The sequence below is a fragment of the Trachinotus anak genome, unplaced genomic scaffold, assembly GCF_046630095.1.
Source record: "Trachinotus anak isolate AG129_WGS33_773 ecotype Australia unplaced genomic scaffold, CSIRO_AGI_Tana_v1 ptg000019l, whole genome shotgun sequence".
Lineage (NCBI taxonomy): Eukaryota > Metazoa > Chordata > Actinopteri > Carangiformes > Carangidae > Trachinotus > Trachinotus anak.
The window spans coordinates 27,496,857-27,522,988 of NW_027273870.1; the positions used below are offsets into that span (position 1 = coordinate 27,496,857).

A 26,132-nucleotide genomic window follows, 5' to 3' on the forward strand; every position below is an offset into this window, starting at 1 on the left:
ACATAATCTGCTGGTATCCAGTTAAAATGAAAAAAAAAAAACGTCACTATTTTCTCAAAATATTAATCTACAAGGTACATACAAGTGAAAACTTAGGAAATATTTAAATCCAAATACAAAACCATTATTTACACTAACAAGCACTAAGGGTTGTGTCACTTAAACTGTAGCAGCGAGTTGATCATAAGTTCAGAGGCAGCAGAATCAGGCCTAATATCCACAGGCTAACAAGCACTGAGTCTATTGTCTGTCTCTGCCTCATGAATAATAGTCAGTATTATCCATCCATTTTCTAAGTCACTTATCCAAACCGGGTCGTGGGGGGTCTGGAGCCAACCCCAGCTGACATTGGGCGAGGGTGGGGTACACCCTGGACATGTGACCAGTCTATCACAGGGCCGAGTCAGTATTAGGGTGTGTGAAATATTCTTGTTTTTTTGCTCTCTGTTCACTCTGTGGTCAGGTTGGTGTTGAAAAGAAAGAAAGACGAGATGTGTGAATATGTATTCACACATATTAGACATTGAAAGGCAGATCACTGTTAACAATACAGGGAGTGGAAACATCACACTGACATCATCAAGAAACTAAATTAAGTGCCAACGTCTGGTTCCTTATTTTGAGTTCTTGGTAGGTGTTATCTTGTTCTCACAAACAGAAGGTGCAGACATTTGATGATAAACACTTAAGTTACTGAATCCTTCACATGAACCACTTAAAGCTTCTTTTATATAGTTCATTGAAACAGCACTAAACTTACTGTGTAATAATACTCATCACGTAAATGTTGAGGAAAAAGATATTGAGAGATGCTGCACGTGCACAATAAAAAACTGAGTGATCAGCAAGTGATGAGAGAGAAAAATGACATGAAAAACAACATTACAACAAAAACATAAATCCTAGAAAAGTGATGATTGAGGAATTTATCACTCAGGACACTGTCCCCTGCACTTACGTTACCTGTATTCCGTTTATATGATCACTCACCACACAAACTGAAAACTGCACTATCAATGTCAAATTGCTGCCTTTACTGAATCACCTTTGCACCACAATAACCTAACTTGCACAGAAACTCCTGCTGCTACTGCAGTTATTTACGTATCTCATTTAGTTATTTTTATTTTCTTGTCTTATCTGTCGTGCCTGCGCAGTGTGCACTTTATATGTTTCACCGCGGGAGAGTGGGAAACGTCCTTTCGATTCCTTTGTATGTCTTAACATGTGAAGAAATTGACAATAAAGCTACTTTGACTTTGACTTTGACTTGACTTTGACTTTATTCATTTATTCAAAACTGTTTCAGCTTGTTCTGAGTAAGTTTCCTAAATACCGTACAAAGTAAATGTAGATATACAGTACCTGTCACAGCGAGGAGGAGGATGACGACAAATCCACCTGATGCTGCTGTTAAACTCATAGCTGCTCCTCTCATCTCTCTGTGAGACTTCAGAGACAATAAAACACATCAGCTGGTGAACAATGAAAAAATCTCAATCTTATCAATTCTCTTCTTACAATAGAGAAAGGTGATGTTCCTCTGTGTGTAGTGCAGCGAGCAGAGGACAGAAGTCGAGCTGTGAAAAGACAGACTTCCTTCCTCTTCACATCATTAATATGCATGAAGTCAGTACAAGTCTGACTTAAAGTGATTTGTTGCCTTGTTTTAACTTAAGAACAGGTCAGAAATGGTTTTGACAGGATAAAGTGGTTGTCAAATCTTTTCATGTCAAAAACCCAAGTTGATATGTAGCAAGCCTGAGAACTCATTTACTAACACTCCAACAAATTAGCATCAAATAAAAATACATTTCTAGACAAAACAAAGACCTGACAGTAATGTTACATCACTCACCAACACACATTATGTGTATCTTGTGTTTCAAGTGGAGGGGAAATGAAAACTCACCTGAAGAAAACATGAATACTTTTAATCCTATTGAGACTGAAGTAGTGGTGCACTTCAGCCTCTTGTGGCCACAATGAGTATTGCAATAAAAACACAATTTAAGAGACAAGTACTGTGGCCCACTGGTACTAAGCCTCTATCCCCCACATCACCACAGCCTATGAACACATGAGCATCAACTGTGAGATTCTTACCTCGTGGAAGGATCTGTGTTGAAAAAGCAGATGTAGTGCATGACCTAAACACACACACTCACATATACTGTAGATATACAGGAACTGTCATAGTGAGAAGGAGGAGGACAAATCCACCTGATGCTGCTGTGTAACTCATAGCTGCTCTTCTCGTCTCTGTGTGACTTCAGAGACAAAACACATCAGCTGGTGAACGATGTATGAAAGAAATATCAATATTATCAAAAGAAATTCTTTCAATAGAGAAGGTGTTTCTCTGTGGGTAGTGCAGCAAGCAGAGGAAAGAAGTCAAGTTGTTATATATGGTTGTGTATATAACAAATAATATAGTCATTAAAAAATAAATTACTGATAATTATTACTCTTTATTTAACAATGGTCGTATGAAAAAATAGAAATAAATTTTATGTAAACAACTATATTGTTACTTAATCCCTGTGAAAAAGCAAAGCTTGGTGCTACTCATTGATCTTATTGCTCTTAGCACATGATAATAACTGAAGGAGACTCAGATGAGTGCATTAGCATGTTGATCAGCTCCTCTCTTCTAACAAAGCAAGAACCAAAGCAAAAAAACAAAAAACAAGAGGGTGTCAAAGAGAAAAACGGTCACGGTTCCCTGAAACAATACAATTCAATGAACAGAGGACTAATGGAATCATGATGTTACCAGTATAAAGATATATAGAACAAAACAAGGTGAGCTGTGTCATCTGTTGTAAGAATAAAGTAAAAATATAAATGATTTGGAAACGTTACAGCAGGAGAAATAATACAGAAAATGTAACAGATATTTGAGTGAAAATAAAACAAGGAGAGATTTTTGACAAGATATTTAAACTAGTGACATGAGGAGTGCAGTAAAAGAATGTGGAGCAAAGATATATTGTATATACAGAAAAAATAGAAATATACTTGACAAGATGTTGGAAATGATTTACCATCAGAACAATGTCTCTTTACTTACATCTAGTGGCAAAGGGAGGAAACTACAACCAGATGAACAAATGCATCTATCATGCTGTCCAAATCCATCCAAATGCAGTTTACTGCTTACTCCCAATGTTTGGGTTTTTTTTTTTTTTGCAGTTTCTACTATTTTCAAGCCCGTCTAATTACCAGTTCATTTATTGGAACACTAGTGGTAAAACTGTACGGGTCGCCACACTTCAGGTGTCTACCATGGAACAGTGTTTACATTATTAAGCAGAACAGGGTTTTGCATAATAACAATGTTAACGTCTTCAAAAACTCTGCTGAACTTTATATGGAGGGTCTGAGCTTCTTTGGTAGCTCTTTAGAACAGCTCGTACTGTGTGTTGTACTGTCCACAGAGGAAAATATACACATAATACACACATATTTGCCTGTTGCAGTACGAAAATAAAACATGATGTGAACCAAAAAGAGGATGAACAGGTGGCGCCCAGTGTTTTCTACAGAAAAACTTGGTGGCCGACAGAATTGTCACCCACCACAGAGACCCAGGTTTCAGTTTGTGGGAGCAGTTCCTCTGGCTTGGTTGTGCTTTGGAGCAAAAATAATTGTCTGTGTCCACAGCTGGGAAGCTGGTGAGGGATGACGTTTCACCATTCTTATAACTCCTGTGGATCTGTTGGGGCACCTGCATAGAGGCAGGAGCTAACCAGAGCTGAAAGGCCAGTAAGTGTTGGGGTTACATTCATCAGGTACATTTATGATTGAATATGATCATAACTGTTGTAGGTACAAGAAATGTCCACTGATGAGCCTTTGAGGGCACAGATTCTTCTGTCAGTGTAAGTCACTCTGTCACAGGATTGACCAGAGACACCTGAAAGACAAAACAATTTTAAACACAACTGTTAAAACTACATGTTAAAAGACAGAGTTGTGTTGTTGTGGTCCTACAACATTCAACACAAAATAATGGTGTTAATATAAAAAGAAGAAACTAAGTCCTTCATATAATAAATACATGCAGTCATGGTACAGTGCAGTAGGTTAAATGTGCCACCAGATGTTGTTATGTAAGTGGAAGACTGAAGTAAACTCACACACTAAAGGAGAATGGAAATCCTCATGTCCTTTAAGAGCACAGGAAATGCTGTCTTTAGGATGAAAGTAGCCTGAAAAAGAAGGTGTTTCTCTCCCTGTTATCTGTCCACTCTGATACCAGATGATGGAAGGATGTTCAGGTAGATGACAGCTACTGTGACATTTCACTTGTGCCCAAAGCGGATCCTGGTAGGACATTGAGTTGGTCACCTTGATCTGTAAACCTGGTTTTGCAGAGAAGGAAATATAATTTTGATTCATACATTTGTGTAAATACTCAAACACTTTCACAGTATCTACACATGGATGTTAATTTTTGTCCCTTGTCCCAACAATATGTGGAGAAGAGAATCTAATCTCAATGACACTTTTACTAATGATCCAGAGCTTCAGAGATGGTCTTTATCCAGGGAAACAAGCTGGCTTTGGCGCCATCATGTGACCTAAATGTGAACTTTTGGTGGTGTTATAACAACTGGTCACTGAGCAGGAAGAGGATGAGAATGATGAGAACAACTTTGGCTCTCACGTCATCCCACTGTGAGCCAATGAGACAAAGATGATTGCAGTGTTAACAAATGCAATCGTAGTCTAATCCCACTTCAGGCTGCTCTGAATAAACGTGCTACATGTTCTATAGTGTCGATGTGGATCAACGTTACCTGGCACAGAGAGAAGGAAAACAAAAAATCCACTTGCTGCTGCTGTTAAACTCATAGCTGTTCCTCTCATCTCAGCGTGTGACTTCAGTGACAACAAAAGTCATTAATGTACAGAGGTTAGATAGTAGTTCCATCAAATTCTTCCTCCCACAATTCAGAACGGTGTTGTCTTGAGCTCCAGTGCTCAGGAGAATAAGCAGCAAAGACTAGACTTCCTTCTTCTTCACATTATATATGCAGCATTGACCACAGGCCAGGAAATGGTAAGTTCTCACAAGTCAACGGAAGTGTTAAATATACACTCAGTTGTCAGTTCATTAGGAACACCTAACTAAAACTAAAGCAGTCTTATACAACAGTACAGCAATAACTCCGGCATGAAGGGGTCAGTGTTCAGTTTTTCTAGAAGCTCTGTTAAAAAGCTGTTGCTTCAACTATGATTCTGGAGGATGAAGGCTGTGGTGCTGTTGACCTGCACTCTGTTATGCTCACAGTTGTTCCTGTTATTTTGTCCACTCAATTCCAAACAATGAGGATCCACTGAACAACAGACAAACAGCACCATGCGTTACAGCCTCCACACTGAACATGTAGTTGAACAAACACCTCTTTATCACAGTTTTAGTAAAAACTGAACATCACTTAAAGGTGCTATATTCTTATATTTTAGTTTAAAACATTAAAAAAATGAAATTATCAACAGATTGTGAATAAACACAGAATGTATTGTGTTGCAGAGATATCTACTGTTATTACCAGTTAGCATTAACCAGCTAATTGCAGCTCGCCCCGATTTGTAATACCACTTTGTACTTAAGGAGGCGATAGTGAGTCACTGCAGCCTCCAGTCTGCCCTCAGTCCAACATGAGAGGATGAAGGAGCTCTGCCCAGAGGCTGAATTCTGACATAACCTTTATGCAACAATGGCTCAAGTGACCTTTACCAGCAGCAGCACCACCTGGTCACAGCAAGTGATCACGTTTGACGGCAAAGAAAAGAAGTGATGAGCGTAGAAGCAAAACATGAATTAACATTGATGTTTCTTTCCACAGACAGTTTGATGCTGAACTCACAACATTTCTTCTACATTGGTTAGTAAACAGCTGTTAATGCTAACATTGGCTGTGTGACAAGCAGGCCTCTGCTGCTGGGAAGGTCTCCCCTCTCATGCTCAGATGTGGCAGGAGACGTAGAGGGGGGTGGGAGTTCATTTGTGCACATGTCTGTGGTGCGGTAATCTATCAAATATTGCACTTCTATCTCTGTACAGTATCAGTATTAACCAAGACATTGCTGGGAAGATTTCATATGATGATGGCTGCAATACTTATTTGTCATTGGATTCTTTTATTCTATGTTTTATCTTAAAGAAATCACTCATTGTCACTATAGCTGCAACCTGTCTGCAGTCTGTCTTTACTGTGTTCACACTATTATGTTTCTTGATAAAGACTAGACTGATCACTGCAGTTTTTTTTTTTTTTTTTTTTTTTAACTATTTCCAGTCTTTTCACTTTGGTTGAACACATGAAGCTCTTCTACATTGACTGCAACAGAGCAATTCACCTTTGCACATGGATTTCTTTAAGCTACTCCTGCTGGAACAAAAGTCCAGTAGTTTCAGTCCACTGCTTTCAAAACTGTTTTACAAGTGACTCGTTAAAATGAAACTATGTAGTTACGACCTTTCATTAGAAGTTGTGGCCTTTTAAGTTATGAGGTTAAAGCACTTCAACCAAATAGGGATATTTTGATATTATGATGGAGCTGTTGAAACAAAAGGGTAAAGAAAAATACTTTGCAGGGTCTTGGAAATGGTTTTCTATCAGTAAAACATGACTCTTTACTAACATCTAGTGGCAGCGGAATGACACTACAACTTAGTCACATAATGCTTGTTACAAGAGATGTGCTTTCAAATAGCAAATGTTATATATGAATTAAATGAAAAAATTACAAGCTTATAATTTGTTAGCCACCTGAAACATACTGCAGTAAAAAATGTTTTATACATCCAAGTTGCTGATGTATATTAGATAAATCATTGGGATTTATCCTTAGGGCACCTTGCATACTTGTACCACAATTGAATTAAGTAATTCAGAACAAATACAACAAAACAAAAATGTCAATCTGCACCACCAAAGTCAGACCGTTTCATCCTCTATGGACCATGAACAGCTGTACAAACTCTTATGGCAATCCATCCAGAAGTTATTAAAATATTTCAGTCCAACAGCGGTGAAACAACTGACTGACAGACATTGCTCTAAAAATCAGGTTTTCTTGACTGTACTGTACAATGCATCTGGATCCTCCTCAGTTTCCTGATCTCTGGTTCTGAGAGGAGATTAAAAAATAAAAAATATATAATCAGGAGATTGTGGCGACACAGTATTAAATACAAATTTCAAACGATGTAAATGTAAAGGAAACAAGCAAACTGAAAAAATGGTGTGACAAGAAAATATTTCATCATTTTGAGGTTTTAAGTAGGATGATGTTCCTGGAGGAAGAGATGCTCACCTTGGGGCAGAACAGTTAAATTTGACAACAGTGTATTCAACATCCTCCTCCTCGTGTCTGCGGGGTCCAGTTGGTATGATGTTGGAGTAGACAGGATCTGTCTCGTTCCTCATGAAGCGGACACTGGCATAGTTAAGTTCGGACTGTTCCTCTGACTGATTGGGTGGACACTGCAAAGAACAATTCATTTTTAAACCTTACATGTGTAGGGATGTGGAACTTAAGTAGAACCTCAGGTGGTCTATGTTTTCCACAATCTATTTCCCTTCACCTATTCTTGTCCCACTCATGGTTGACAACAGGCAAAGCAAGGTAGTACCAGATGTCCTTAATTAGAATTAGATTGATGGTTAATTGAGTTTCCCCATGAGGCTCCAATCTCCTGGTGATCTTATGCTCCCACCCTTAGTGATGAAAAAGACCCCAAGATAGCATACTATCTTCCCTAAACACCCACTGGTGTAAACTGCTCCAGGACTGATGGAGCAAGCAGAACTACATCTGTAGAAAACACCAAAAGCCATTCCTTGGCTGTAGCAGAGAGTTTCAAGAGAATATGCTAAACTTGCAGCAGAGAATGCAACACATACTGACGCATCTTCCATGTTTCCTTTGATGAATTGACCTGTGGGAAAAAAGGACTTGCAGGGTCTGGTTGTCCTATACTGCATACTGCAGTGGCATTTTGCCAGAGGGCAGAAGGACAGAAAGTACATGGGTGGATAAATCCAGTGTCATTTTGTTTTTGTTGTCTGCTGAGATTAGCCTTTTTACTGGTGCTGACTCCTGCTCAAGTGCTGCATAGCCTCTTGTAAGGTTTCCAGGTCTTGGCAACGTAGAATGTCCAGAGCAGGTACTGCTTCAAGTCCCTCAGTCAGAAAACTGTTGGACGAACTGCTGAACGTCCCAGCAAAGTATAGAGATCCAAGGGTAGTTTTCCCTTCGACTGAGTCACACGAGACAGTAAATTTAACCCAAATCGTACATTGCTACCGGAAGCCAGAGTGGCCGCTGCCATACAGGGTGCCGCCATCTTGGAAGTGGGGAAGCTGTACCCACATACCAGTCAGAGCTCTTTGAAAAATTGAGACAACCAGCCACATTTCAGGTGTTTGGTTCAAGAGATATCTGATATCTTTAAACCACCTGTACTAGTTCCAGCTCCCTCCTCACCAGATGTATTTCAAGATCAAGAAACCTGTGATGCTACTAACAAGAGTGGGTCAAAACCTGGTATCTAGGCCGTGTTGTAGGTTATTTGCATTCTGCCTAGTTTCAGATGATTTCAGCCCTTTATCCATTCGTCCCTCTCCTGCTCTCTGTGTTTACATGTGCTTCTATAGAAAAGCAGTAAGGCTTGTCCAAAAAGTCACCATATTACTCGCTAGGAGAAGTAAGGAAATTTAGCAACTAAGTTGGTAAGAACACTGCTTGTTCACACTAAATCATTTTGAAAGAGCAATGACCAGTGAGGAAATTCCAACACTCAGCCGGCCAACTAATGGAGTAACCTTATCACTCAGTCACATGGTATTTGCCTGACCAGTGGTGTAACTCCATCCATCAGTCGGTCGAAGACATACGTGTTGCAGGGCTGGCCCCGCTGCTACAGTCCAGCCAAAAAAATCATGGGTTGTTTTAACCATAATGTCTTCAAAGAAAGTAAGGTTTTCACTTTGAATACTAAAAACCAACATGACAAGCAACCACAACAGAAAAGGACAAAGCAACATCATGTAATCATGTAATGAGCAAACTGCTACTATATGACAAAGAAATTGTGTAAAATAGATATGTTAAAATTCCAGATTCTGGATATAATATGTCATATCCAAGACACAGATCAAAGAAAGAGTTAAAAGAAGTCAAAAAAAAATTCTGTGAAGAGATGAGATAAAACTTTATCTTCATCTGTCCATAGACAGATGGATAGATCTATAGATCTAAATCTGAAATAAGTGCTTCTCACTCAGATTAGTTTTGAACTTTGACACTTTGACTAACCTGTGTGAACTGAATTCAGGAACAATAAAGGTGTTTCACTGGATTTTACACTGAATTGTATGACCTGCTCCTCACCTGGTCACTGTAGTCAGGTCTCTCTCCTGGCTCAGATGATTGCTTGGAGGTCGTCCTTTTTCTAAGAAAAAAAAAACGATTGAGGAATTAAGGCATTTAACAAGCAATGCTTTAATAAAACAGATCTACTCACCTCATCAGTAGGAAGGCAGAGAGTATGATAGCAAAGAAAACAACAGGGGTTGCTCCAATGACTGCTGATTTCCATGCTTTAGGGAAAACTGTGATGACATAAAAAAAACTTAATTTAGGTGCGTTCAAGAAAACCATACATGAGTGTGTTATTTGGTTTGTTCGTTGGCTTTGCGCTGGTAGCTGCCTGTGTTATTGTGTTGTTGTGTCCAGTGATCACATTCTCTTACAGACATTATCCAGGTTGAAACAACTTGGGACTTGTTTTAATGGCTTATGATAAATGATTACAGCTTCAGAGATCTGGGAAAACAGGACAGGTTGTTGTGCTTGTTGCCTTCTCTGACCTTGTTTAAGTGAGATTTCAGCAGTTAAAAAACTGCAGTCTGTTTTTAAAAACAAATGATGTCTTTCCAAATTTCATCAGTTCCCAATGTGCACCACAGTCGCAGCCATGGCCAATAATTTCAGTGTTAGACTACCATGTGCTCCATCCAATATACAAAGAAGCACCAACTTATTGTTCATGAACATCCTCGTCTGATGTAAAGATGAGGAAGTGAATTTAAAACGTGTACCTGCCACAGCAGTCATATTAAAGGCAGAGCTATGACGTCCTCTTGTATTTTGGGCTTCACAGTAATAATTCCCACGGTGTTTCGTTGTGATGTCGGTGATGGTGAAGATCTGTCCTGAAGCTTTTGGTGAGTCTTCATTCTCCTTGTACCAGGTGTATTTAGCTGCTGGGTTAGCATCACTGCTACAGGTCAGAGTCACTGAACTGCCCTCCACTATCTCACCAGAGGGACTCACTGACACAGAGGGAAGCTTTGGAGCATCTGGTAAACAATTAAAAATACATTGAGATTCACATTACATTAATTAATATTAGCATGTCTGATTTGGAAGGACACATACCAAAACATCAAAACATAACAAAAATGACTTACACTGGACATCTATGAAAAGAGATGAAGAGTTGATCTGTCTATATTGATTGACACATCTGCAGTGGTAGATCCCTCTGTCCTCAGAGCTGATGGAGGTGAAGTGATAAGTTCCTTTTTGTCCTTGAAGCAGCTTTTGGCTTTGGTTGTACCAAGTGCAAGTAGCTGCTGGGTTAGCACCACTGCTACAGGTCAGAGTCACTGAACTGCCCTCCACTATCTCACCAGAGGGACTCACTGACACAGAGGGAAGCCTTGGGCCATCTGTATATATGAATATAGATTATAAGTTAACAGTGTGCCAAAGGTGAACAGACCTGTAAAAATCTACAGCAGGGAATTACAGCAGCAGACTGTAAAACTGACACAGCCAAGTTTGAAATGCAGTCTATTAAAACACATAAAACCCAATCTGAAAATCCACAGAGGACATCATACAGAGGTTTGAACAGACTGAGCTGAACTCATCACGATGAGTTAACTAAAACCTAAAACTGTAAAATCAGTGGAGTTCTGCTTTAATAAAAGACAGTGAATGTGATAGATTTAATCTCTTCATATCTAATCACCTGTATTTCACTCACATTTCACATCAATAGAGGTGCTTGTTGATGTCCCTCCCAGGTCGTTCTCAGCTGTACAGGAATACTCTCCAGAGTCTGAGGACTGGATGGACATGAAGGAAAGTGCTCCTTCATTGAGAGACTGATTTTGATTTCTGTTTTCCTTGTACCAGGTGTATTTAGCTGCTGGGTTAGCATCACTGCTACAGGTCAGAGTCACTGAACTGCCCTCCACTATCTCACCAGAGGGACTCACTGACACAGAGGGAAGCTGTGGAGCATCTGGAGGATACATTAACATACATACACAAGATGAGAATCATACTTCAAACTTCTAAAATGAGAATTTATCCAGAAAGACAGTAACTGAAATACTTTAATTTTTATTTTAAATACTCAATTACCTCCTGCAGGCAACTGAATTTTACTAATTTTAACTTCTTCTACACTAGTTGGTTTAGAATTTCCATCAGATTATATTATTTTAAAAAGGGAGGTGTAAACTCACACACTGGAGGAGAACGGAAATGCTCACGTCCTCTTATAGCACAGCGGTATTTCTCAGCAGAACCAAATGGAACAAAGTAAAAACTATTCTCTCCTTTAACTTCTTGGTCATTCTTGTACCAGATGTAGGAAAGATCATGAAGTGGCCGACAACGGATGTGACACTCCAGCTCTGTCCAGGGAGAATCCCAATTAACTGTCAACCTCCTCACATTTACCTGGAGCTGAGGATCTGTAAACAAATATTAATGTTATTTTATATTGTCAACATATACACTAACAAATGCACACTAACATTTGAAACTGACTTCCAGTGAAAATTTTACCTGTGACAGACAAAGTGACTCCAGGGTGACCAATATATTTCCCATCTTGATGGTTTGTTGTGAACCTGAACTTGTACTCAGCTGAGTCGCTCTCACTCAGGTGTGAGATGGTCAGAGTGCAGTCGTTTTCAGTGCAGTGATATTTCACACGACCTGAATACTTGGGGTCATTTGTCAGATCCACAGGTTCATTATCACTTAAATTGGTAAACCAGAACTGTTTCTTAACTTGAGTATGCTGCCCATTCATTGTGGATGGGTATCTGTAGGTGCAGTGTATTTCCACCGTTGATCCTTTGAAGGCACAGATCTGAGTATAAGGGTAAGCCACTCCCCAGTGACCCGCTGTAACACAGAGCACATCAGAAATCACAATCAGGACTCACAACAACATCAGGGGACAGGCTCTAATCTGTCAGGAAGATACTTCAGTATGTAAACCTGTGTCTCCTTTTTTCCACCCCAGAAAAGGGCATGAAAGTTTATTATCAAGCTAGAGACATAAATCATTTCAGTGATTCAGGACATTACTGTTTTACACTTTAATTCATGTGTGCAACATTTAGTGAAGTAAATGTGAAATCATGACATGGACTGTGTTTGCTGTACAGCTTCAAGTGAAACTCCATCAAATTCACAGCTTTTGGGGAAACGTAGTTCTGCTCAGTTGCAAGGATGTTCTTTAAATAAACTGTACAATTAAACCACACAAATTTCACTGTGCATTTTTCTCCGCTTAAGAGCACCAGGTAAAAATCTTGTTTTTACTGAGCTCCAGTGGTTAAACCTCACACCTTGCTGTCATAATGTAGACGTTTGCTCCAGGGTGTGTCAGTACACTGTGACTACTCCGTTGGATTAAAAATGTTACTCATTCCATATGTTTTATTACAGGGATGTCTAATAAAGGTTTAAGAATTAAATCCTTTAAAACGCTGATGTGTTGCTTTCCTTATATTCTGAATCACCCTCATGAAATGTTAATCTAATTTTGGCTGTAGCCTTTTCACCAAACATGCATTGTTGTTCTCCACTGACAGGGCCCACTCAATCTATCAAGCGCCCTTCATATTTTTGTGTCCCTGCCCTGCCACTGATTGTCATGTTGTAGAAAGTGAGGCATGCAGCATACAACATGATGGCTGACAATTTTGCCTTTTGACCAGAGAAGGTGCCAACACCAAGGATACATAGTTTTGGATCCATTACTAATGCCAAGAAATTTCTCAAGCTTTGTTTGAACAGAAGACAAGAATGTTGTGACCAATGGACAGGACCACACTGAACAGAAATCAGGGCCAAGTTGTTTTTGGCACTTCAGACATACTGCAGAACATGAATCATCATATTCATTAAGTATTTCAGGGGTTACTTGCTGTTTAAAAATTATCCTAAATTGTGTTTCTTGACATTTGCCTGATCTAGTGATTTTGTGCCGGATCTGGTTATTGGTGAACACCAAAGTCCTCTCCCCAGTTATGTTTAATATTCATTGTTGTCCTCTCATGCATTTAGACGTCTCTTCTATGGAAGTAGTGAAGGTTTCTGCTTGCCAGCGCCAAACAAGCGGTTGACCAGTGATTTGGTGTAACCTTATTACTCAGTCAGTCATTGAAACTTGTGTTCACAGGGCTGTTGCACTCATGTCAAAAATGTAGTGCTTACAAAGGCCATTTTTACTGTGGTAATTCAAATACATTTGACTTAAGTAAAGGATCTGAATACTTCTTCCACCACCACAGCACTGGTGTGCATGCATCACTCATATCTTTGTGTTTTGTCTCTTGATGCATTCAAGGTGGTCTGGCATTACTGAATATACATGTCAATAGAGCTTTGATGGTTGTATTGTTGTTGGGATCCTCACAGCAGTACCTCAAGAGCTTAATCTGCCCAGGCAAAAAAACTGAAGTGAGATGACCAGTACGTAAAGACACATACAGTTATAGTACAGTGCATTAGCTAAAGGATTCAAGCTCATGGTGTTATATCAGTGAAATACTGTAAAGAGTGAACTCACACACTGAAGGAGAAGGGACATCTTCATGTCCTCTCACAGCACAGGAATAACTGTCTGCCGGGTTAAAGTTGTCTAGATAAAAATGAGAAGATGTTGTCTCCTGAATGTTCTGTCCATTCTTGTACCAGATGTAGGCTTGATCAGCAGGAAGATAACAACTGCTGTGACACATGAATTGTGCTGAGTTACTAGACATGCGGGACACCTCTGATCTCATGACCTGCACCTGCAAATCTGTATATGAATAAGAAACAGAAGCCTTAATGTTAGACTGAACTACCAACACACACACACGTAAAAGTACACACAGACACATTCAAAGTAAGCTCATAAAATGGAACACTTGGAATTATAGGATAAATCATCAGATGAAAATGTTACCTGCAACAAACAAAGTGACTCCAGGTGAACCAGTATATTTCCCTCCTGGTTGGTTTGTTGTGAACCTGAACTTGTACTCAGCTGAGTCGCTCTCTCTCAGGTCTGTGATTGTCAGAGTGCAGGCGTTCTCTCCAAAGTAATACTGAACACGACCTAAATACTCTGGCTCTGTTCTCAGATCCACATGAAACCCATTACTCTCTTTCGTAAACCAGAATCTTTCCTGAACTTGAGTTACTGTGTATGGGTGTGTATAGGTGCAGCCAATTTCCACTGTTGATCCTTTTATGGCACAGATGTAAGTAGGAGAGTAAGTCACTCTCCAGCCAGGCTGACCCTGTATCACTGTAACACAGAGCACAGCAGAAACCACAATCAGATTCAAATTAAAATAGAATTGCTTCATGGCAGACCACTGACTGGGGTGAGGGCCCCCCCTGGCTGCAGCCTAGGTCAGCCCCTGTGTTGATCCACACACACACTTCCAGGAACATGACGGGACATTCACCACCTTCAGGGAGAACTGGGTCAGGCTGGAAATGGTGCTAATGAAGTTTGAATTTTTCTAAAGGAAAACGGTCCTAAAATAATAAATAAAAAAAAATGTCTCAAGCTGGACTTTGTAGCCTTTATTTGAGCTCTACACTATAGAAACCCACTTCTGCCAGGTAAAGAAAATAAAGATAAAGCAAATACTACTCTTACAAATCAAAGAGTAGTAGTAGATTATAATAATCACAAGAGCAATATTCAAAACAGGGTGTTTTACCTACAACTCCGAGATATAAACGTAAATGTAAAGTTTTTTTAAGTTAGTTGTGGCTGCATTATATTTTAAATTTGCACAAATTTAATAAAAATCCAAACTGTGGTTCCAATGACAAAATAGGACTTAAAGAAAAATCCGACAGACTCATGGCAGCCATGTCTATGAAATCACAACCACACTTAACGACTGCGTCATTTCTGCAGGTGCTTCTTCCTGTAAACATGTCCATTCATGTCCTTCACGGAGCGGAACCGAGGGGACATTTCGTCGGCACAGATCTGAAGTGCGGGGCCACTTTGCGGGCCGCAGCACACAGGAGCCCACTGTTGTTCATGAAACAAAACAAGGTGGAGCAAAGTGTCTGCAGACAACATGCTTCTGCTTACATCTACCGTGCACAATACATACTTCAATAAATCAATCAATAATCACAACACATGCGGAACTTCTGTGTTTTCTCACCCTTTCACCATATTGGACGCAACACTTACATGTAAAGTGAAGCAGAGAAAAGGAGAGAAAATCTACAAAGCACTCTGTGCTAACAACCCGGACACAGCTGGTGCTGGGTGCACTGAACAGATGGACTGTGGGGACAGAAAGTGAATCTTTGTTGTTGCAGTTTGCTTCAAGGATCAGCTACTTATCACACTGCACCACTTTACAGGTGAAATGTGAAAACACGGTGACCTGATGATCAATAAATGAGCTGCTTGTAGATTTTTCTGTCTTTGACTGACTTCAGGTTGCTCTGACTGAGTGTAAATACCTTACAACACAAATGTAGATCTACAGCACAGTACCTGAGACAGGGAGGAGGAGGACAAATCCAATCGCTGCTGCGGCCATGCTCAGAGCTGCTCCTCTCATCTCTGCGTGGCTTCAAACACAATGAAACAGTAAATCAGACAGATCACAGACACTTCCACCTGCAATTCAGAAAGAAACTGGAAGAAACAGACAGAAGACAAGCTGTTAAAAATACATCCAACTTCCTTCCTCTTAACATCATTTACATGCATGGATGAACCAGAGGCCAGTAGATTGAACTTAAAATAAAGAAGTAAGGTAACTTGTGGTTTGTGCAAATGATTGATTTCTTTATGAAATGTATTTAAGAGAGTGAGAGAAACTAGTTTTGTGGCTTGTTTGTACCAAACCTGTATCATATACATCGCAACACCCCAGGGACACAAGAGCGACCATTTAAATAGACAAGAAAAACTGAGACATTTTTAATTTCATCATCTGTGCTGGAGAAAGTTCAGTGTCTCAAATACAGTGCAGTCTCCAAACAACAAACAAACAAACAAACAAACAAACAAACAAACAAACAAACAAACAAACAAACAAACAAAACTCCAAATTAAAGTGCAGCAGAAGAAAACAATGTTTGGCCTCAATCTGCAATACAGGAGCTTCATCACTAGAGGACAGTAAAACACCAGAGATACTGGATCAGGGCCATGAAAACACCTTTCACCATACATTTTTTTTAATTCTGAAAAGGCATTTAGCGAACTACAATCCATCCTGCTTCGATGATATTTACAGCTCAAATGTAAGATAAGATTTTCAACTTTATGTCTTCATAGCATGAAATTAAATTTATAAGGCAAAACAAGACAATTTTACAAACAGGGCACATTTCATACATTGAGACAATTCAAAGTGATTTATATAAGAATGTTTTAAAAAAATAATAGAGCATAGAAAAATTTAAAAGATTAAGATTAATAAATGCATAAAAAATAAAAACAATAAAATACATAAAAAGTCAGTGCATTTAAGAGTCAGAGTGCAAATTGACAGCAGTTAAAAGAAAGAGGTGAACATAAAAGTCTTAAGCCTTAAGTAGCCAGAGCTGGGACACATCTGAGATCTTCTGGACATTTACTCCAGCTGTGTGGAGCATAAGTGAATGTTGCTTCACCCTGTTTTGTATAGGAACACAAAGCAGACTGGCCCCTAATGACCTAAGAGGTCAAGGGTTCACAGTAGCAGGATTCTGAAAAAGCTGTAGCTGTGTTCATTGCTTTTACAGACTGTAAAGACTGTAACAGTAGTCTAATATACTCAACATGAAAGCATGAATTACTTTTTCTAGATCTTGTTTAGACATGCATCCTCTAATTCTTGCTATTTTCTAAGATGATAATTAGCCGATTTTATAATAGACTTGATGTGGGAGTTCAAATTTAGGCTTTAAAGAAAAGACATCGAGATGTGCCAACAACTTTCAGCCTTCCTTCTTTAGCGCTAAAAACAATTAGCTCAGTTGTCTCTTTCTTTAGTTGAAATTTTGGGACATCCACTCAATAATTTGGTCCATGCACAGACACAGTGACTCAATAGGGGCACAGTCACTTGTTGACAGAGCTATGTATAATTGAGTGTCATCTGCATAGTTGTGGTAAGTGATATTGTTCTTATGCATAGCGGGGGAACAGAGAGGTTAAATAGAGGTCCATGAATTGAACCTTGAGGTACTCCACACATCTCGCCAGCTCAGAACCTTAAGCTATCTAAGACTTTGCTGGACAGTCCAATCCAGTTTTCCAGTATTCAATAGTCAACAGTGTCAAAAGCAAAGACTGAGATCCATTAAAGCAAAAACTGAGATTGATGAAAAATGAACAGAACTATTTAAAGCTGAAATAACTGTTGTACTACTTCCTGTTTCCATCAGGTGAGTCCCACCTTTTCTTCAACAGCATCTAAAAGAGATCGCAGAAAACTTGTGTAAAGTTAGTTGTAATTATAAATCTGAAGTCAGCCTGTTATTTATCAATGTCTTTATTAAATGTGAGAGGATCTAACCTGACTGTAACTTCACACCAGGTCTTCCTGCTCCTCTGTGTCTTGTGTCTGTGCTGCAGTGGTGGTGTTCTCATAATCAGGACCAGAGTCTACCTGATGGAGAGAGGGGACACAATGAGACTCAAAGACCCTCATTCATAAAACCTGGATATAATTACATTTTTCCATCATGCCTAAAACTCAATTACTTGCTGAAATGTGATATGGCCAAATATATTAATGTATTTATTAATAATTAATAATATTTATTAATATATATTTTTTCTTTTTCACATCTGTTTCTCATCTTTTTCCTGAGCATTATGTGTCAACTTATGATGACTGTGATACAGAGTGAGTCTTGTAAGTGTTGTAGAGCCTCTCTGTCTCTCACCTCCATCATCTCTACAGCTTCATTTGGTTCAGTGTTTAAACTCAGAGTTTTCTTCCTCCTGGATTGAAACCAAGAACAAATACAAAGTTTAACAAGATGAAATTAATAACACATTAAAACTACAAGTCTGAAGAAGAAAATAAAACAGCAGTGACTGAATTGATGGGTTTTTATTGTTTTACCTCGTCCACAGATTCAAGATCAGCAGTGGAATCAGCATCAGGACCATCAGAGTCAATCTGGTGATATTTACAATTATTATTGATTTCCCTAAAAGTGAGACCAACAGAAGAGAGATATTATCAGTAAGGTTACACTGATGGATGAGTTTTCAAAATGATGCTGTCAGTCAGCCAGTGTCGTCCATGTGCAATATGATGGAGGTCTCAGTACACAGCTACAAGAAGTCTGGAAATCACAAGATTTTGTCACACAAACACACACATTGCTAAGTTCTGGTGCAGTAATAATGTATATATGTGTGTGTGTGTGTGTGTGTGTGTGTGTGTGTGTGTGTGTGTGTGTGTGTGTGTGTGAGTGAGTGCAACAATGAGGGTTTAAAACTTACACATCACAACAGTCAGATTTAAGGTGGAGTTACGACGTCCTCTTGTGTTCTGAGCTTCACAGTAATAATTCCCACTGTGTTCAGTTGTGATGTTGGTGATGGTGAAGATCTGTCCTGAAGCTTTTGGTGAGTCTTCATTCTCCTTGTACCAGGTGTAATTAGCTGCTGGGTTAGCATCACTGCTACAGGTCAGAGTCACTGAACTGCCCTCCACTATCTCACCAGAGGGACTCACTGACACAGAGGGAGGCTTTGGAGGATCTGGAAGAAAAAATATACAGACAAAATTCATTAATATTAGCACACAACTTACTCTAAATTAAATGCAATATTATTATTATTTCTCCATGTCTCCATCTTAATCATAGACTAAATGAAATGGATTCTTACAGATGTAAGGTCACATGAATAATTTTATCCTATGTTTGCTCGAAGTAAAATCAATCCACAAATCTCCACTTGTAAATCCACTGTTTGCCTAACAGACCTGTTTTCTACTTACACTGGACATCTATAAATACATCCTTAGAGTCTAAATGTCCGTGTTGATTCTCAGACTTGCAGCGGTAGATCCCTCTGTCCTCAGAGCTGATGGAGCTGAAATGATAAACTCCTTCTGGTCCTTGAGGCAGTGTTTGGTTCTCCTTGTACCAGGTGTATTTAGCTGCTGGGTTAGCATCACTGCTACAGGTCAGAGTCACTGAACTGCCCTCCACTATCTCACCAGAGGGACTCACTGACACAGAGAGAAGCTTTGGAGCATCTGGAAGAGATAATTTAATATGAGTTAACTATAAAATCAGCCACACATGGAAATAGTGAGTAAAACTTCTCCATGAACAACAACTGAAGCATCTCAATGAACTCTGACAGCAAACTGTGAATGTGAAACACACAGAGCTTAAGAAAACATTTGTTTGCAGAAAGACTGTTTTTAACAGACTGAAACCATTTTCAATAAGCTGAAGCCTTTGACTCACATTCCACATGAATAAAGATGGATTCAGACGTCCTCCTCCCCAGCTGGTTCTCAGCTGCACAGTGATAATGTCCAGAGTCAGAGGACTGGATGGAGCTGAAGACAAGCTGTGCTTCTTTGTTGACCAACGGTTGGTTCTCCTTGTACCAGGTGTAACTAGCTGCTGGGTTAGTGTCACAGGTCAGAGTCACTGAAATGCCCTCCATGATTTCATTTGGAGGATTCACTGACACTGACGGCACCTTCAGAGCATCTGGAGGAGAAAACATCGATATGTTAAAAAGATGGAGAAGCACAGTGAGTAGTGGAGGCTGACTCTCTCCTGGGCAGCCCATATTGTTATGATGGATTCAATAGTTTTGTTGCTCTGCCTCAGTATAAGACTGCTGGGCTGTTATTATTCTGGTGAGCTGCACCTCCAGAGCTGGATACAGGAGGAAGAACCCACAATGTTATTGGTTCATATTTAAAAAACAACAAAAAAAACATTTGTTGGAATCAGATATATTTTCCGTACTACTCTCTGATGATGCACCTTCACATAGTGTTTGGAAAAACTCTATACTATGGTTCAGCTACAAGTCATTTATAAGAACTTTCAGGCTGTAAAAGTGGTTAAACATTCAGTTGAAATAATCTTCCTGATTAACTACAGAGCTAGTTAATAATAAAACCACTACTTACAGACAACCTTTAATGTTGCCTTATTAGAGAGTGACACAAAAAAAGTTTTACATTGTATTGCTGTTTGTCAGTTTGTGTTGATCTGTACCTGTGACAGTCAGAGTTGTACCAGGTAAACTACTCTCCCATTCAAAGTTTGGTGTTTTGAATTTGAAGTGATACTGGGCTGAATCTCTCTCTCTCAGGTCAGAGATTCTCAGAGTGGAGCGTCCTCTCTCTGCATCAAGAACCTGAACACGACCTGAATACTGGGAGTCTTCACTAAGGTCCTCAGGCTGTGAGGGATTCTGCCAACAACGACTATGTTCAGGACTGAACCAGAATTTTGATTCAACATTTTCATCATCATCACTGTTGTAAGAACAAGAAATGTCCACTGATGAGCCTTTGAGGGCACAGATTCTTCTGTCAGTGTAAGTTACTCTGTGGCAGGATTGACCAGAGACGCCTGAAAGACAAAACAATTTTAAACACAACTGTTACAACTATCTGTTAAAAGACAGAGTTGTGTTGTTGTGGTCCTATAACATTCAACACAAAATAATGGTGTTAATATACATTTACATTTAGTCATTTAGCAGATGCTTTTTTCCAAAGCGACTTACAGAAAGGGGAACAATCAAGGTTAAGTGCGATAAGAAGTGTTAGCGCAGCAATAAGTGCTAGTGACGATTATATATATAATATATATATAAAAAGAAGAAACTAAGTCCTTCATATAATAAATACATGCAGTCATGGTACAGTGCAGTAGGTTAAATGTGCCACCAGATGTTGTTATGTAAGTGGAAGACTGAAGTAAACTCACACACTAAAGGAGAATGGAAATCCTCATGTCCTTTAAGAGCACAGGAATAGCTGTCATCAGGATGAAAGTAGCCTGAAAAAGAAGGTGTTTCTCCCCCTGTTATCTGTCCACTCTGATACCAGATGATGGAAGGACGTTCAGGTAGATGAAAATTGCTGTGACACTTGAGCTCTGTTTTGCCGTTGTGCTCGATCACCTGGACCTGTAAACCTGGTTTTGTAAAGAAGGAAATATAATTTTGATTCATACATTTGTGTAAATACTCAAACACTTTCACAGTATCTACACATGGATGTTAATTTTTGTCCCTTGTCCCAACAATATGTGGAGAAGAGAATCTAATCTCAATGATACGTTTACTAATGATCCAGAGCTTCAGAGCTGGTCTCCATCCAGGGAAACAAGCTGGCTTTGGCGCCATCATGTGACCTAAATGTGAACTTTTGGTGGTGTGATAACAACTGGTCACTGAGCAGGAAGAGGATGAGAGTCCACCTTCCCTAGATGACTGTGTTAAGTGAAAGCCAACAGGAGCAACACACACAGCTGTCTGAACACCAACCAACAGCAGTCTGGAGAAAGATCAGGGACTCACATCCTACAGTAATGGTCATGAGAACAGAGAAGAGAGGTAACATCTTCCTACAATATAGAACCACTTGTTATCATGTGACCAAAAGTTCACAGTGAAGCTGAGAGTCATTAGTAAATAGACCTCAGACTTTAGATTATCTTCATCTTTCATTGACAGAGCTGTTTCCTTGATCTTGAATATTTGTAACAAAAGAAATATTATAAATAAAAACTTTACCTGTGACAGACAAAGTGACTCCAGGTGAACCAGTATATTTCCCTCCTGGTTGGTTTGTTGTGAACCTGAACTTGTACTCAGCTGAGTCGCTCTCTCTCAGGTCTGTGATTGTCAGAGTGCAGGCGTTCTGACCACAGTGATACTGAACACGACCTGAATACTCAGAGTCTGTTCTCAGATCCACAGGTTCATTTCCTCTAGATTTAGTAAACCAGAATGTTTCTTTAACTGCAGTATTTATCCTGTCTGGGTATCTGTAGGTGCAGTTTATGTCCACTGTTGATCCTTTTAAGGCACAGATCTGAGTAGAAGTGTAAGTCACTCCCCAGCCAGTCTGACCCTCTATCACTGTAACACAGAGCACAGCAGAAACCACAACCAGACTTTAATATCATGGAGCTGCATCAGTTTGTAAACCTGCAAGAGAACTGAACTGATTCCAATTTTCCAAAACAACTTTGGCTCTCTGTGAGCCAATGAGACAAAGATGATTGCAGTGTTAACATGTACAATCATAGTCTGATTGTACATCGGACTGTAGTTAAGTTCAATTTGAAGGTGCATGTACTTAAACTGTATTTGAATCTGATGTAAGTCTATACTTCACTAGATTTCAGAGGGAAATATTTTACTTTTCTGCGCTAAATTTACCTCACAGCTCTAGTTGCTTTTCTGATATTTTCCACACAAAATACAAAACATGTGATCAGTTTGTAAATGACTGTTATGGTCACAGGCTGCCGTTTCTCTTTTTTGATGCTTTGCCAAGCTTCTAGAGCGGAGGTCTTGTTTAATATGAGCCAGGTTGAGGGTAGTGTCTCTATAAACACTACCTGCAGGCCTCTAAATGAATAGAATATTTGTAGTTTGAGTATGAAGTGTTGTGAAGCTTTCAGGTGTCAATAATGAAAGGTACATCAACATGATCTGCTGGTATGTAGTTAAAATGAAAAAGAAAATATATAGTTCATTATTTTCTCAAAATATTTCGCCACTGGGGCAGCCTGGTAGTCGAGTGGTTAGGGTGTGTACCACATGAGTGCAAGAGGCTCTTAGCAGGCAGTTGACTGTCTTGACTCTTTCCTGCATGTCATTCCCCTCTCTCTACCCACTTTCCTGTCAGTCTCCACTGTACTATAATACAGGCACAAAAGCCCAAAAAATAAATAACAATATTAAGCCACACGGTACATACAAGTGAAAACTTAGGAAATATTTAAATCCAAATACAAAACCATTATTTACACTAACGAGCACGAAGAGTTGTGTCACTTAAACTGTAGCAGCGAGTTGATCATAAGTTCAGAGGCAGCAGAATCAGGCCTAATATCCACAGGCTAACAAGCACTGAGTCTATTGTCTGTCTCTGCCTCATGAATAATAGTCAGTATTATCCATCCATCCATCACTTATCCAACACCCTGGACAGGTGACCAGTCTATCACAGGGCCTAGTCAGTATTGGAGTGTGTTAAATTTTGTTCACTCTGTGGTCAGGTTGGTGTTAAGTTTGAAAGAAAATGCAAACAAGATGTGTGAATATGTATTCACACATGATATTAGACACTGAAAGGCAGATCACTGTTAACAATACAGGGAGTGGAAACATCACACTGACATCATCAAGAAACTAAATTAAGTGCCAACGTCTGGTTCCTTATTTTGAGTTCTTGGTAGGTGTTATCTTGTTCTCACAAACAGAAGGTGCAGACATTTGAAGATAAACACTTAAGTTACTGAATCCTTCACATGAACCACTTAAAGCTTCTTTTATATAGTTCATTGAAACAGCACTAAACTTACTGTGCAATAATACTCATCACGTAAATGTTGAGGTAAAAAGATACTGAGAGATGCTGCACGTGCACAATAAAAAACGGAGTGATCAGCAAGTGATGAGAGAGAAAAATGACATGAAAAACAACATTACAACAAAAACATAAATCCTAGAAAAGTGATGATTGAGGAATTTATTCATTTATTCAAAACCGTTTCAGCTTGTTCTGAGTAAGTTTACTAAATACCGTACAAAGTAAATGTAGATATACAGTACCTGTCACAGTGAGGAGGACGACGACAAATCCACCTGATGCTGCTGTTAAACTCATAGCTGCTCCTCTCATCTCTCTGTGAGACTTCAGAGACAATAAATCACATCAGCTGGTGAACAATGAAAAAATATCAAAAAACAATTCTCTTCTTACAATAGAGAAAGGTGATGTTCCTCTGTGTGTAGTGCAGCGAGCAGAGGACAGAAGTCGAGCTGTGAAAACAAGACTTCCTTCCTCTTCACATCATTAATATGCATGAAGTCAGTACAAGTCTGACTTAAAGTGATTTGTTGCCTTGTTTTAACTTAAGAACAGGTCAGAAATGGTTTTGACAGGATAAAGTGGTTGTCAAATCTTTTCATGTCAAAAACCCAAGTTGATATGTAGCAAGCCTGAGAACTCATTTACTAACACTCCAACAAATTAGCATCAAATAAAAATACATTTCTAGACAAAACAAAGACCTGACAGTAATGTTACATCACTCACCAACACACATTATGTGTATCTTGTGTTTCAAGTGGAGGGGAAATGAAAACTCACCTGAAGAAAACATGAATACTTTTAATCCTATTGAGACTGAAGTAGTGGTGCACTTCAGCCTCTTGTGGCCACAATGAGTATTGCAATAAAAACACAATTTAAGAGACAAGTACTGTGGCCCACTGGTACTAAGCCTCTATCCCCCACATCACCACAGCCTATGAACACATGAGCATCAACTGTGAGATTCTTACCTCGTGGAAGGATCTGTGTTGAAAAAGCAGATGTAGTGCATGACCTAAACACACACACTGACATATTTAGTTCGGCCTTCAACACGATAATCCCACAACAACTCATCTGCAAACTGGACCAGCTGGGGCTCAACACCTCACTTTGCAACTGGATCCTGGACTTCCTCAGTGAGAGGCCACAAGCAGTACGAGTCGGCAACAACACCTCGGACAGCATCACACTCAGCACAGGGGCCCCACAAGGCTGTGTGCTCAGTCCCCTGCTCTTCACCCTGCTGACTCACGACTGCACACCAACCTACAGCACCAATCACATGGTGAAGTTTGCGGACGACACAACTCTGGTGGGTCTCATCCCCAAGAACGACGAGACCCACTACAGGAAGGAGGTCAACCTTCTGACCACGTGGTGCAGGGACAACAACCTCCTACTGAATGTCAGCAAAACAAAGGAGATTGTGGTGGACTTCAGGAAGAGCCACACTGAACACCCACCACTGACCATCGATGGTGCTGCTGTGGAGAGAGTGGGCAGCGCCAAATTCCTGGGGGTGCACATCAGTGAGGACCTCTCCTGGGCCACCAACACTGCATCACTGGCGAGGAAAGCCCAGCAGCGCCTCTACTTCCTCCGCAAGCTGAAGAAAGCGAAAGCTCCCATACCCATCCTGAACACATTCTACAGGGGCACCACTGAAAGCATCCTGTCCGGCTGCATCACTGTGTGGGGCGGTGGCTGCACTGATTACAGCAGGAAGACACTGCAACGCATAGTGAACACAGCTGGCAGGATCATTGGTGCCACACTCCCTTCCTTGGAAGACATCTACACCACCCGCCTCACCCGGAAAGCCATCTCGATGGCGAGCGACACCAACCACCCTGCACACAGACTGTTCAGCCTCCTACCCTCTGGAAGAAGGTGTAGGAGCCTTCACTGCTGCACCACCAGACTCAGCAACAGCCTCATACACCAAGCTATCAGGAAGCTAAACTCTCTCCCCTCACTCCCCCCAGCCACACCCCCCAGACTGACAGGAAGCTGACCCCCCCCCCCGAAAGGAAAAACTCAGGACACTGTCCCCTGCACTTCCGTTACCTGTATTCCGTTTATATGATCACTCACCACACAAACTGAAAACTGCACTATCAATGTCAAATTGCTGCCTTTACTGAATCACCTTTGCACTACAATAACCTAACTTGCACAGAAACTCCTGCTGCTACTGCAGTTATTTACGTATCT

At 40.0% G+C, this 26,132-nt stretch overlaps 3 protein-coding genes across 3 annotated transcripts; all 3 read right to left on the minus strand.

The window, feature by feature from the left end:
- Nucleotides 1-5,785: 5,785 nt before the first annotated feature.
- On the minus strand, nucleotides 5,786-15,926 carry LOC139636088 (B-cell receptor CD22-like). Its single transcript, XM_071503774.1, has 12 exons — nucleotides 15,860-15,926; nucleotides 14,288-14,632; nucleotides 13,907-14,140; nucleotides 11,887-12,231; nucleotides 11,562-11,792; nucleotides 11,075-11,335; nucleotides 10,494-10,754; nucleotides 10,122-10,382; nucleotides 9,545-9,632; nucleotides 9,412-9,472; nucleotides 7,333-7,502; nucleotides 5,786-7,146 (listed from the first exon to the last, which is right to left on the minus strand). The coding sequence occupies exons 1-12, from the start codon at nucleotides 15,924-15,926 to the stop codon at nucleotides 7,083-7,085; spliced, it is 2,388 nt and encodes a 795-aa protein (XP_071359875.1). The 3' UTR covers nucleotides 5,786-7,082.
- Nucleotides 15,927-17,639: 1,713 nt separating this feature from the next.
- On the minus strand, nucleotides 17,640-20,065 carry LOC139636089 (B-cell receptor CD22-like). Its single transcript, XM_071503776.1, has 7 exons — nucleotides 19,798-20,065; nucleotides 19,320-19,580; nucleotides 18,818-19,078; nucleotides 18,432-18,519; nucleotides 18,250-18,307; nucleotides 17,877-17,969; nucleotides 17,640-17,773 (listed from the first exon to the last, which is right to left on the minus strand). Exons 1-6 carry the CDS (start codon nucleotides 20,063-20,065, stop codon nucleotides 17,889-17,891), a joined length of 1,017 nt encoding a protein of 338 aa, XP_071359877.1. The 3' UTR covers nucleotides 17,640-17,773; nucleotides 17,877-17,888.
- An 81-nt stretch (nucleotides 20,066-20,146) lies between these two features.
- Nucleotides 20,147-24,405, minus strand: LOC139636090 (uncharacterized). The gene is made up of 5 exons (XM_071503777.1): nucleotides 24,152-24,405; nucleotides 22,100-22,447; nucleotides 21,289-21,498; nucleotides 20,569-20,928; nucleotides 20,147-20,220 (listed from the first exon to the last, which is right to left on the minus strand). The coding sequence occupies exons 1-5, from the start codon at nucleotides 24,219-24,221 to the stop codon at nucleotides 20,147-20,149; spliced, it is 1,062 nt and encodes a 353-aa protein (XP_071359878.1). The 5' UTR covers nucleotides 24,222-24,405.
- Between the last annotated feature and the right edge of the window lie 1,727 nt (nucleotides 24,406-26,132).

Excerpts from the sequence above, each read along its gene's own strand:
- LOC139636088 (XM_071503774.1), bottom strand. The coding sequence starts at position 15,926 with ATGAGAGGAGCAGCTCTGAGCATGGCCGCAGCAGCGATTGGATTTGTC. Across the intron at positions 14,141-14,287 it reads AGTCACTTTGTTTGTTGCAG|ATTTGCAGGTGCAGGTCATG; the intron begins GTAACATTTTCA and ends ATTCATATACAG. Across the intron at positions 10,383-10,493 it reads TCTTTTCATAGATGTCCAGT|ATGCTCCAAAGCTTCCCTCT; the intron begins GTAAGTCATTTT and ends ATTGTTTACCAG.
- LOC139636089 (XM_071503776.1), bottom strand. The coding sequence starts at position 20,065 with ATGTTTTCTCCTCCAGATGCTCTGAAGGTGCCGTCAGTGTCAGTGAAT. Across the intron at positions 18,520-18,817 it reads AAATCTGACTGTTGTGATGT|GGAAATCAATAATAATTGTA; the intron begins GTAAGTTTTAAA and ends TCTCACTTTTAG. Across the intron at positions 17,970-18,249 it reads AAGCTGTAGAGATGATGGAG|GTAGACTCTGGTCCTGATTA; the intron begins GTGAGAGACAGA and ends TCTCTCCATCAG.
- LOC139636090 (XM_071503777.1), bottom strand. The coding sequence starts at position 24,221 with ATGAGAGGAGCAGCTATGAGTTTAACAGCAGCATCAGGTGGATTTGTC. Across the intron at positions 22,448-24,151 it reads CGTCCTCCTCACTGTGACAG|TGATAGAGGGTCAGACTGGC; the intron begins GTACTGTATATC and ends TCTGTGTTACAG. Across the intron at positions 21,499-22,099 it reads AGTCACTTTGTCTGTCACAG|GTTTACAGGTCCAGGTGATC; the intron begins GTAAAGTTTTTA and ends TTACAAAACCAG.